General features: G+C 37.5%; 1 protein-coding gene across 1 annotated transcript; it reads left to right on the top strand.

The window, feature by feature from the left end:
• Positions 1-1,913: 1,913 nt before the first annotated feature.
• LOC134793739 (5-formyltetrahydrofolate cyclo-ligase-like) lies at positions 1,914-11,943 on the top strand. Its single transcript, XM_063765399.1, has 3 exons — positions 1,914-2,249; positions 2,671-2,923; positions 11,704-11,943. The coding sequence occupies exons 1-3, from the start codon at positions 2,127-2,129 to the stop codon at positions 11,922-11,924; spliced, it is 597 nt and encodes a 198-aa protein (XP_063621469.1). The 5' UTR covers positions 1,914-2,126; the 3' UTR covers positions 11,925-11,943.
• Positions 11,944-13,096: the final 1,153 nt, after the last annotated feature.

Genomic DNA, 13,096 nt, shown 5'->3' with positions numbered 1-13,096 from the left:
GAATCGGATGGTACCATTATTGTTTCCCTATTTAGAAGTTAATTTTTTTTAATCAGGTCTTGATTTTTTTTATTTTTCCCATATATTATTTAAGTTTCCAATTTATTGTGATAAATTGCTCATTTTCTATATATTTAACTAGATTTAGTTATACAATTCAACATGTGTCAACAACCCTATTGAATCAATTAACTTTATAGTGTTAGCGGTACACTCCGAAATTCAGTAAAATGCTGCAAATTGTGTTAAAAGCATGAAAATCGGTACGATTGATCTTTAGTCAATTTGAATCAAATTTGACCCGTAGCACCAAAACAAAATAAAAAAAGGAGAGGAGTTATGACGTCATCTTTTTTTGTCACGTCATAATCCTCTCCAATGATTTTTGGTGCTACGGGTCAAATTTGATTCAAATGGACTAAAGATCAATCGTACCGATTTTCATGCTTTCAACACAATTTGCAGCGTTTTTTGGCGTACCGCTAGCACTATTATAAGACTAATCAGTAATCACAGCTTCTTAACTACGCATTTATTGGTTGTCTGCCCGACAATTAACGCTCGTTTGGTAGCTTGGGAACAATGACTTGGCAACTCCATACAATTTGATGTCTCTAAGAGCAAGTATCAAGATACCACTTAAGTACCTACTTACACAAGATATTGCCACAGTGACAATAATGTACATACCTACATTTATAAGCATTCCTTATACTTTGGGCCTTAAGAGTTCAAAAAAACAAAGGCATTCAAAGGTTTAAACTTTAAAGTTACAATACCTTAGGTTTAAAATATGTTTACACCTAGAACCACTTTTAAGTTAAGTACCTACTTAAGTAAATGACCTATAGTCTGAAATATCTGAAAGCGCTTTTATGGCGACATCGTTACCATACGGTACGATAATCCCCACGTCGACTCTGTGTGCTAATTCGAAAACAATTACTTAGCTACTTATATCCTTATGCTATATTTCCATATAAACGTCTCTATGCCTTACAAGCATAATAGTCATAATACCTACTAATCCTACTATATTATATTCAATTCATATTTCATTTAATAGTTTACATTCTTAAAAAATTACGTTAATTTTCTTAATCAGCTACATATTTGTAAATGAGTTCATAAACGGTTAACGGTTATAGGTACTGGGAATGTCCAAAAGAAGTACCTACCTAGGGCGACACATACTGGAACGTCTGGAACCCTATGAGGTACAGAGCATTACGGCCCAAAGAATCTGGAATTTCCTGGACTCAACGGGCATTAGTAATGAACTTTAAAGGGCCGTCATAATAGATCACAGCTTGGTCGAAGTGGCACTCAAAGGCCCACAACACCCCAAATAATAATAATAATAGGTACTGGGACAAGATAATTATTCTAGCTAGCGAGACATTAGGTTTAGATAGGTATTAAGGTATTAATCCCGAAAAGTCTTGGCGTGTTTTTTTTCTTGAGAGAATGGATGAAGATCGGAATGTAAAAAGAGCGTACCTGGGCCGCCCAGCAGGAGGTCGTCCTGTCGGACCAAGAAAAGTGGCGCTGTCTTGTGCCGGATGCCAAGTCTGTTTTGGGTCGCTGAGCCAACGGAGTACATAAGTAAGTTTTTTTTACACAATCTAAGTAATTAAACGCCTGTGATTTTCGACGAGCAATGAGATGAAACTGACATTTGCCGTTCAAATTAGATATTTTAACGTGACTAGTCTAGTCTTTAATAGCACGATAAGTTGGACATTTGCTCTTAACTCGGTCTTAGATAACCCCGCTTTGCGTTATCGTTCAAAATGTAAGTATGTACTTACATAATGCATCAACAAGTAAGTAGGTATAGTTGTTAAGTCTTAAAGTGTCATTTACTTGATTTTACTCTTATTAAACGTTGTGTAATAACAAATAAGTTTTATTCATAAAACGCGTATACTGGAACTGTTCGCACGTCTCAATTTAATTACACAAATAGAATTAACATTAACATTTTTGACGCCATATCTTATACATTTTGCAACTTTTCATTACTTGATACTCGTACACACATAGGTAATTATTTTTGCTATAGAAAGCGCAAGCGTGGTTTTCGTTTTCTTTACTTTTAGTATCAAGGAACAAAATTTTGAATAATGAGTGATAAAAAAGTAAAACCTAACCCGTTGAAAGCCCAGCTCCGCCTGGATGTGGATGCGAAACTCGCGGCGATGACGGATGAGGACCGGGACCGGCAGTCGGAAATAATTTTGAACAAAGTAAGTGAGTGATATCTGTTTTTGACGTTTTTGTTGCATAGTTTATTAATTCATGTGCTAAGTTATAGGTAGGTACACTTTACGTGTCTGAATGAGAATTAATAATCACAAAATATATTAATATAGGTATGTAAATAGTAAATGTTCCTAACAAACCTACCTTAGAACTTGACAATTTTCAGGCATGGTTTATCAATCATCATAGGATTATATTGTAATTATTACCTTAAATGCTTAACCTTCATTAGATTTAGCCTTTTTAAGTATTTCAAGTATTATTTAAGAAATATTTTATATAAGTACCTATATCTGCTTGTAGGTGAAAATATCCGTTAAATAATAAACATGTCAGTCTGCCAGCGTTCATTAATTATCAAAGTACATACCTACCTATATCTTCGTCCACTTTTATTAATTTCAGATATTCGCCCACCCAAAATACAAATCAGCAAAAAGAATATCCCTATTCCTGAGTCTGCCGACCGAAGTCCCAACCGAACCGATCCTCAACGACATTCTGACACGAGGAGATGCAGCATTTGTGCCTCAGTACTCACGGGGACAAATGAGAATGTTGAGAGTTCTGCCAGGAGATTTGGAGCTCATGGTTGAGACTAGTTGGAAGATTAAGCAGCATAGGAAGGATGCGGATAGGGAGGATGCCATGGAGAACGGTAAAATATACTTTATTAGACTTTTAAATTGGGACTTAGCTTTCGTACCGCAGTACTCGCGGGGTAGATGAAGATTGAGGGTGCTGCCATGGGTTTCGGAGCTTATGGTTGAGACTAGTTGGAAGATTAAGCAGCATAGGAATAATTCGAATAGGGAAGATGCTATGGAGAATGGTAAGATATAATAATATGTATATGGCTATATGCTTATTAAGAGTCACGCGAAGGTTCATGCCGCCGCCTAATTTTACATACAAAACTTCTACTCGCTCTAGTTTATGTGTACTGCTTGAAAATGGAGACAGAGGACAGGTACATACTACCTACTAGCTGTTGCCCGCGACTTTGTCCGCGTGGAATCTTATCTTCAACATTTTACATCTTTAGTACCTATAATCAAACGCTGAAATTAGTTATCTTCTCTTTTTATGAAATAAGTTTTTACGAAATTAAATATTCCTAGCTTAAAATAAAATTTGAACCCTATACAAAATTTCAACTCCCTTTTAACCCCTTTAAGGAGTTAATTTTTAAAAACGCTGAAATTACTTTTCTTTTATTCAAATAATATACAAAGATTCATCAAGTTCCGCACTCACAAAATATTTGATCTCCTTTCTCACCACCTTGGGGGATGAATTTAAAAATTTGCTTAAATTCATTTTCATGTTTTTTTTTTAATTTAAGTAATACCTTTTTGAAAAGTTTCAAGTTTCCAGCTTAAAATAAAATTTGCACCCCAAGACGAACTTCTTTTTAACCCCCTTAGGGATTGAATTTCCAAAAAAGTAGCAATTACTTTTTTGTAATCGGCCTTTCTAAGAAGTTTCAAAGCATTTGTAATGGATTCAAACTTTCAACCCCTTTTTAACCCTGTTAGGGGATGAATTTTACAAAACACTGTAATTGCTTTTCCTGTCTTTTAATAATATCCCCAAATACAAAGATTCAAGTCCCGCGTTCGAAAAAAATGTTTGATATCCATACAAACTTTCAACCCCTTTTTCACCACTTTAGGGGATGAATTTTCAGAAACGCTGAAATTAGTTTTCTTGTATTTTAATAATCGACTACCGTAGGCTCAAAGGGCGTAAGGGACAAAATGGCGAAAATGAGTTATGAATGCAGTTATACTCAGTATTTTTTTCCTATCGAATGATATATTTAACGTCTCGATAACTTGAAAAGATGTCCGATAAAAAATCAATGCTAAATTGTTGCTTTTTTGTGTTTAAGTGGGATGACCTAGTACTTTCCTTGTCAAGTTTTTTATTGAGTATGTACTTGCATTACATTTTTGTATGTATGTATGTGCTCGTTAATGATTTATTTATAGGGTTACTAAAATTTGACAATTTAAACTAAACTATCAGGTTTACGTATGAAAATAATAAAACATGACTATATATAAATGATAATTATGGCGATTAATTAAAGTTATATGAATAACTTTTAGTTTTGTATGCGCGATTTGCAATTATGATTAGACGTAATATTAATACTTTTTTGTTTAAATTAAACCCTAATTTATAGGCTTAACCTTATGAAAGTTATTGTCTAAAACTTTTGGATTTAAATCCATAGAAGTACGTAGGCCGGGGCATATGACTTTTTTGCTACATACTCTGATGTTATGTCATAAATAATCGCATATTCATTAAGTTTTACTCAACAGACATACAAAATGTCAAAACTACTATTATACCTAATAGTATTATAGTGTGTAAAAGTAAAAATTATGATCAAATTAAGATTACAAACAGAAATAACGCACACATATTTTCTATAGTAAAAGTAATTGTTATAAATTGTTTTGATATACATAAATAGATAAAGATGGTAGGACAGCAGTGATTCTGTTCTAGTAATATAAACTAAAAGAAAAGAAAACATTGGTTTCGTGGCTAAAAAAACGACCTTTTCCAAGTTTAAGTATCCAAAAGTAACAAAAATGGGGAAAAAACTTAACAGTGAATACAATACATCTCTATAAGCTTTTGATAAAAATCATTGTAAATTGTAGTACTTAGAAGTATAGTGTTCCTTAAATGCAAGTTGCCAATATTGTAACGAAATTGTTAGATTTACGCCAAATGGTACTAAAACAGTAATTATTTTTGTACATTACGCCCTTTTTCTAATAAGATAAACCATAAAAAGAGGCGTAAGGGACGCCCTTCTTAAAAACAGTTGTGTTTTTGGCGTAACGGACATGCTATTTTCCTAAATAAGCTGTCCAGGCGGTAAGGTTGATTATTGAGGAGCCGGGAAATTTAAACTCAAAACGTGTGCTCTCGATGCTTATTTATTCTATACTAACAAAATATCGATGTGGACTGTATACATATATTGACCTATAACTAGGTATGCGCTCGCATGTATAGCATAAGTACTTAACTACTTAGCCTAATTTGGACATTCCGCCCGCCAAGAACATAGTTCTTTATTTACACAGCAAAATCTATACAATAACAACAATAAAAATGTCAAACATAACACAGTCGGCACTCTAAACTAATATGTACAAGTATAACTTAGTTATGTATAACATCACTTAGTTATTACACACAATTTACTAACTGGGCGCTTCAAGATTCCTGATTTACATTTAACGGTAACAACTCGTGTTATATTGTCAGGCCCAGTATGTTTTTGAATGATCTTGCATAAAATCCATTTAGCAGGAGGTACATTGTCTTCTTTTAAAATAACAACGTCATTAATCTCAGGTTCGGTAGTAACATTAGAATTCCATTTATATCTTTGACTAAGGGTTACTAAATATTCTTTGTACCACCGTTTCCAAAAATCAGATACAATTTTTTGCGTTAAGCGCCAACGATCTAAACCAACTACATTACACTCGGGATTATATTCGTCAGCTATATTTATCAATGGTTCACCTACCAAAAAGTGACCTGGTGTCAATGGTAGAGGGTCGCTTGGATCATCGCTTAATACAGATAAAGGCCGAGAATTCAAACATGATTCCACTTGCGCCAGGACCGTCGCTAATTCCTCATAGGTAAGTGTGCTATTAGCTATTACCTTCCTCAAATGCCCTTTTGTACTACGAACCCCAGCTTCCCAAAGACCGCCGAAATTGGGAGCGTGCGGAGGGATGAAGTGCCAAGTCGTATGCTCTAAGGTAAGTATGGCTGCTATCTCATTAGGTAATGATGATTTAGCAGTGTTAAACATGTCTCTCATCTCTCTGTCAGCACCAACAAAATTAGTGCCGTTGTCACTATACAACTCTTGGCAGTAACCTCTCCTTGCAGTAAAACGCCTGAATGCAGCAATGAAACCCTTGGCTGTCAAATCCGTAACTGCCTCGAGATGTATTGCCCGGGTAACCATGCACACGAACAGGCATATATAGCCTTTAAAAGACTTAGCTCCTCTACCTGGTGAAAACCTTATATTAATAGGACCACAGTAATCTACCCCCGTAGATTTGAAAGGCTTACTGGGTTTCATTCTCGCTTCAGGTAGAAGTCCCATTATAGGAATAGACTTCTTGCTCGAATATCTCAAACACGTGACACATTCTCTATAAACCTTCTTAGTACGATCCTTCGCTTGCAATATCCAATATTTGGATCTTAAAAAGTTTAACATTATTTGAGGACCGCCATGCAAAGTACGATGATGAGCATCAATAATTAGAAGCGAGGTAAATTGATTTTTACCAGGCATAATCACCGGATGTCTCGTATCGTAACTTGCATCAGATTGTTCTATTCTACCGCTAACTCTTAATGTCCCCTTTTCATCCAAAAAAGGACAAAGAGTGCGTAGACAACTCTTTTTAGGCACGACTCCTCGACTCTTTAACTGTTTTATCTCATGTGAAAACTCTTTTTTTTGAACTTGATTAATACACGAAAGCAAAGTCTTATCCATCTCCTCAGAAGTTACATAATTAGGTAATTTAACTCTCTCGTTTTTTGGCAATTTTAGATTTAATACTCTTCTACAGTACGAAATAACTTTTAACAGTCTCGACAATGAAGAAAACCTCGACCAGATTGGGGGTTCTTCATCAACATGGGATACAACAGTTAAAGATGCGACTCTTTCCTCCTCATGTGTGTCTTCTATGATTATGTCGTTTTTCTCAAAGTCAGGTTGGGCTAGCCATTGCGGACCATTCCACCACAATGAATGGTCTAGTAAATCTCTTGGTTGTAAACCGCGAGACGCACAGTCGGCAGCGTTAAACTCAGTAGGTACATGACTCCATTGCTCAAACTCCAGTATATTCAAGATCGTAGACACTCTGTTACTCACAAATGTACTCCAACGAGCTGATCCTCCTTTGAGCCAGGCTAGAACTATTGTACTGTCTGTCCAACCGTGTAGGTTCTCTTTAGGTACGTCCATTACCTGTGCAACTTCAAATATAAGTTTCGCTGCTAAGGCGGCAGCACACAGCTCAAGTCTCGGGATGGAAATTTCTCTCTCTGTCGGGGCTACTTTTGTTTTAGCTGTTATCAGATGTACATGTACACCATTTAGTTCATCAGTCACTCTCATGTAGACCGCTGCTGCAAACGCTGACTTTGAAGCGTCTGCAAAAACGTGCAATTCGATCTTTGAGCTCGGCGTGGCGTTTAGCCATCTTGGTATAGCCAGCTGCTTAAGATCTACCAATGCCTCTCTGAACGACAGCCACTCTCTCACCAACTCTTCTGTCAATGGGCAATCCCATTCTAGACCCGACTTCCACAACTTCTGGATGAAGATTTTGGCAACAACCACGACTGGAGCAATCCACCCCAGGGGATCGTATAACCTAGCTACATCAGACAACACTTTTCTCTTAGTAATAGGTTCTTGAACATTGGATAAATTTAATGTATATTCAAAATTATCTGTATCTCTGTTCCAACTCACTCCAAGAACCTTCATTGTATTATTTAGTTTTAGGTGCACTGTCTGCTCTGATACCTCTTTATTACCTACAATCTTCTCCAGTACAGTTGTAGAATTAGTATTCCATTTTTGAAGTTCGAAACCACCAGATCTCATCAACTCATTCATCTCCTCAAATATTTTTAGTGCCTCAGTCTCAGTGTCAGCTCCAGTAATTAAGTCGTCCATGTAAAAGTCTTGTCTTGTTATTCTCGCAGCTAATGGATACTTACTCTCTTCTAACTCTGCAAGCTTTTGTAATGACTTAACGGCCAAATAAGGCGCGCAAGCTGTCCCGAATGTCAATCTCAATAGCTTGTAGTGTTGTATTGGCTCTGATCCGTCTGACTTAAACCGCCAAACGATTCTCTGGAAATCCGTGTCTTCCTCAGCTACACGAATCATCCTGTACATCTTAATGATATCTGCGACAAGGCAGATCTTGTGACTCCTAGCTCTCATTAAAATGTGTCTCAAATCTTGTTGTAGTTTAGGGCCGACAAGGAGATCGTCGTTAAGGGAAACATTGTTGACTCCCTTACTCGAAGCATTATATACAATTCTAAATTGTGTCGTCTCCTTGTCCTCCCTAATCACAGCGTGGAAAGGAAGATATACAGCCTTCGGATTCTCTAGCTCTCTCTCACTTACTGCCCTCATGTGATTAAGACTTAGGTATTCTTCCATGACCTTGTTACACTCTTCTCTAAGTTTAGGTTCTCTCATTAATTTTCTCTCTAAAATCTCTAATCTCTTGATAGCAATTTCCTTAGAATTGCCATATTGACACTTAGGGTCCTCAGTCGTGAATGGTAGTCTTACTACAAGCCTACCATCGTCATCTCTCACAGTCGTTGAGTTAAAAAACTCCTCACATTGTTGCTCACTCTTAGTCATGTCTTTTTTAATCATCTTAGGCTCGTTCTCCATCTCCCAAAACTTTCTCAATAAGTCATCTTCCTGAATATGAACATGCAAACTAGTAAATCTCGCACTCACCTCAGACTCAGATCCTCTCACTGCTCGGCCAGACACGATCCATCCGAGCATAGTATTTTGAGCTATCATGGTTCCTTTGCTCGCCTCTGAACGCTTCTTGATTAAGCCCTCGAGTAATATTTCTGCATACACCTCGGCACCTAGAAGGATCTCAACTTTACCTGGCGTTGAATACTCAGGATCCGCTAAAGGTAAGTCTTCAATCTCTGTCCATTTAGGCACTTTAAGCTTGATAGCTCGTGTTGTGCTCGGTTTCTCGGGTAGGGGTACACTCGGTGACGCCGATGACGCAGCAACCTCGCTCGTAGCTCTCGTCTCCTGGTTGGTATCTCTCTCGAAGTGAAGGAGAGTGTGATGTCTCCTTCCGCATTTACGGCAACTCGACGTCTGACGACACTTCATTACAGAGTGTGTGGGCATCAGGCAGTTAAAACACAGTTTATTGTTTTGCACAAAATCTTGACGTTCCTTGGGCGTCATAGAACCAAACTGCTTGCAGTGATAAACGTGATGGGTCTCATGGCACATAGCACACTCGATGTCACTCATCTTGACTTTATTCTCGATAGCAGTGTGAAATGTTTTAACCTTAGCTGCAGGCTTAACTGGTGGTGCTGGGCGGGACGTGTTGGTGTCAATCATCTCCAATGACCTGAATCTGTACTCCAAAAACTCACGCAACTGCTCCCAGGTAGGTAAGTCGTCGCCTAGCATATTCAAATGCTGCTCCCACTGCTTAATAGATTCAGCGTCTAATTTTGTAATCACCAAATACACGATAATTGTGTCCCAAGTACTCGTGCTAATGCCTATATTCTGCAACGACTTCAAACATGTTGATGTATTGTCCAATAAATGCCTCACAGCGTTAGCAGACTCGTTATGTATTTTCTTGGTCGAAAATAAGCTCCTCATAACAGCATTACAGTTATATCTCTTGTTATCATAACGTCGAACTAATTGTTTCCAAGCGTCATCATAATTTGCATCGGTAGTCGAAAAATTACTAAGTAAACTCAGCGCCTCTCCAGATAAATTGCTTTTCAAATAATGCATTTTTTGAACCGCCATAATATTCTTATTTGTGTGGATTAATGAGGAAAACATATCATAGAACGTTTGCCATTCTTCATATTTGCCACTAAAAGTCGGCAAAATAATGCGAGGTAATTTTACGTCGCAATTCCCATTTTCACTGACAATGGCCTTGTCACTAGTTTGCGGTAATGATTGGGCATTTGATGGCAAAAACATTTTCAAAGCTTCACGTAAAATCGTTTTGTACTGAACATACAACTCCTCAAACTCCTCATACTTCTCTTGTGTAAAATATGTATCCGTTCTGTCTCCTGACGCTTTGGAAATAATCGCCTTATGTCCGCTTTGAAACTCGTTAAATTGTTGCTCAAGTAGTTCCAGTCTAGTTTCTACATACGGCTGCTTAATTCTCTCTTTAGGCGATTTTTTATAGTTCTTCTCAGATTTCTTCAAATTGTTGATTAACTCCTCTTGATATTCAATAAGCTTTTCTAATGTAGACATGATGACTTGCACACTCTCGAATGTTCGTATTGTTCGTAGCTATAAGTAGGTAGATAACTTAGCACTCAGATGAAAATGTCTCAAAAACTCGGTTTATATTGCTCAGTTCGATATTATAACTCACTCATAATGTTAAGCGTAATAAACTTTAGCGAAAAGGTCTCAAAAATCACTTATAGACACCAAAAATGTAAATGTTCACATTCAATGTTATTACGCGTAATTATAATTGCACTTAAAACTTGCAGTAAACACTCGTCCGGCTCATCCTTATCTCGATCGCCGACCGCCTGGCCACAGGTATGCACCAATTGCATCCGGCTCGATATGGACCATATGTCCAGGCGGTAAGGTTGATTATTGAGGAGCCGGGAAATTTAAACTCAAAACGTGTGATCTCGATGCTTATTTATTCTATACTAACAAAATATCGATGTGGACTGTATACATATATTGACCTATAACTAGGTATGCGCTCGCATGTATAGCATAAGTACTTAACTACTTAGCCTAATTTGGACATAAGCATTGTATTATAAGTTCAAGCAATCAGTTTAAAAGAGCTCAAAAAGTTAAGATTAAGCCACATACAGGCATCAGTTTATTCAAACAAACAAAAAGTTATGATTTTTTTTCTCAAAACCAAACTGTGTTGTGGCTCTCCTGAAAAATCGCGTTTTGTCCGTTAAGCCCTTTGAGCCTACGGTAGTCGAATATATCTTTTTACGAAATTTCAAATTCCTAGCTTAAAATAAATCTTGAACCCCATACAAACTTTCATCCCCTTTTTGATCCCCTTAAGGGTTGAATTTCTCAAAATCGCTTCTTATCCCATGTACACTTTATAAATGTAATCTGGTGTGCAAATTTCAACTTTCTATCTTTTGTAGTTTCGGCTCTGCTTTGGTGAATCAGTCAGTCAGGATACTTGCATTTACGAGTATATAATTATATAGATATATAGAAGATTATAGATAGATAGATAGATGTGTAGGAGATAGGCTTTTTGGCGACAGGTTCGTGTGACTCTTAAGCTCTGTTTTTCTTGTATAGGTACAGGTACTAAAATTACAGTTCGATTGACGATAACACGAGAAGTTGTGTTGCCGATGTTATTTATAACATGTAAGACAGATTATTTTTACAGATCACTCCTACAGAAATTAAATAGCAAATCAAGAGATTTGTGTGTTTAAAATAGTGTCCATGGGCGACGCGGTATGGGCACGGTTCACTCGGTGGCAAAAGTCGTCCCCTTGCCCCCTTTGCCTTGCCAACTTTGCCCCATTGTAAAACAAATAACTATTTACCCTTTGTTTCAGGATTAGACCTAGTAATAGCCCCCGGGGCCGCGTTCACGCGCGACGGCTGGCGTTGCGGGCACGGCGGCGGTTACTACGACCGCTACCTCACCGCGCTGCGCGAGCGACACGCGAACCGCGACCTCCACGTGCTAGCCGTGGGGTTTAACCAGCAGATATACCCTGAAATACCTGTTGATATCAATGATGTGAAAGTTGATGAGGTTTTGACGGCTGAATAAATGGAATTTTGATTAAAAAGCAGTTTTTACACACTTTGTTTAGCTTTACCACGTATTGTAGGACAATACATAAAGTGTCATTCTATGGAACTTGCTAACTATGTAAACAAACTGCCATACTGAAATCATCATTCAGTGACAGTTTCAATATGGCAGTTTGTTCACATAGTTAGCAAGTTCTATAGAATGACACTTTATATGTATTTACATATAAATTTGGCATACTTCCGTATGTATGATGATAATGCAATAATATGCTCACATGGAGCTGATCTGATAATGCTGTCGGAAGATAGCCAAAGGAACTCTTCGACGGAAAAACGTGAACACATTCGAGTTTAGGCTCATAGAAAGATCTCGAAGAGTACCTTAGGTACTTTATATACATTACATACCTACATGTAAAGGAATGTAAGTACAGTCGGCAAAGCGTGAATCAAAAATATATTTTTGACGGTAATTTGTAGGTATTTACTTTATGTAATTTGTACATAAAAAATAAAAACTTGACATTATTAAATGAAGGCCACCACAAATTGATCTTGGCTAACGTAGCGTGGGACGCCCTCTGGCCAGATGGCGGGATGACTTGCACAGGAGGGCCGGCAGCGACTGGATGCATAAAGCGGCAGACCGGGCCACGTGGCGTACCTTGGGAGAGGCCTATGTCCAGCAGTGGACTGAAACGGGCTGATGATGATGATGATGATTATTAAATAGTGCGGCTCCTTATTAGCTCGATTTAGTATGGAGCTAAAGTCCCATCCGGCAGAAAGCACGAAACTTGGCATGTATATAGATTTTACGTTTAGTAGAATAAAATAAGGTTTAGTCACAAAATTAATTCAAGTTCAAAGTTTGTTCGGGCAAGGGCATTTTTTTAGCAAGGACATTTTTTGTAACAACAATTTATATGTGCATGTGCACGATGATTCGTCAGATCAGATGTGGTCAGGAGGAAAATGGAATGATGATTTTCCGAAGTTATGTTTTATGTTTAATCATGTTTGAAATGACTATTGGATGGATTAATAGTTACTTATTTTACAAGGGGGCAACGTTGTTTTTAACTCCTTGTTCTAATATTGAACTACGAATGGTTCGAAAGGTGGAATCTTGAGCGTTGCGAGGGTTGCAAGGCACGTGGGTTAAACAAATTGCAAGTTTTTCAC

The sequence above is a fragment of the Cydia splendana genome, chromosome 1 (genome assembly GCF_910591565.1).
Source record: "Cydia splendana chromosome 1, ilCydSple1.2, whole genome shotgun sequence".
NCBI classification, from domain to species: Eukaryota; Metazoa; Arthropoda; class Insecta; order Lepidoptera; family Tortricidae; genus Cydia; species Cydia splendana.
This window is presented reverse-complemented; position numbering and strand designations above follow the sequence as displayed.

Coding starts and splice junctions, on each gene's coding strand:
- LOC134793739 (XM_063765399.1), top strand. CDS start 2,127: ATGAGTGATAAAAAAGTAAAACCTAACCCGTTGAAAGCCCAGCTCCGC. Junction 2,250..2,670: donor CGGAAATAATTTTGAACAAA/GTAAGTGAGTGA, acceptor TATTAATTTCAG/ATATTCGCCCACCCAAAATA. Junction 2,924..11,703: donor GGAGGATGCCATGGAGAACG/GTAAAATATACT, acceptor CCTTTGTTTCAG/GATTAGACCTAGTAATAGCC.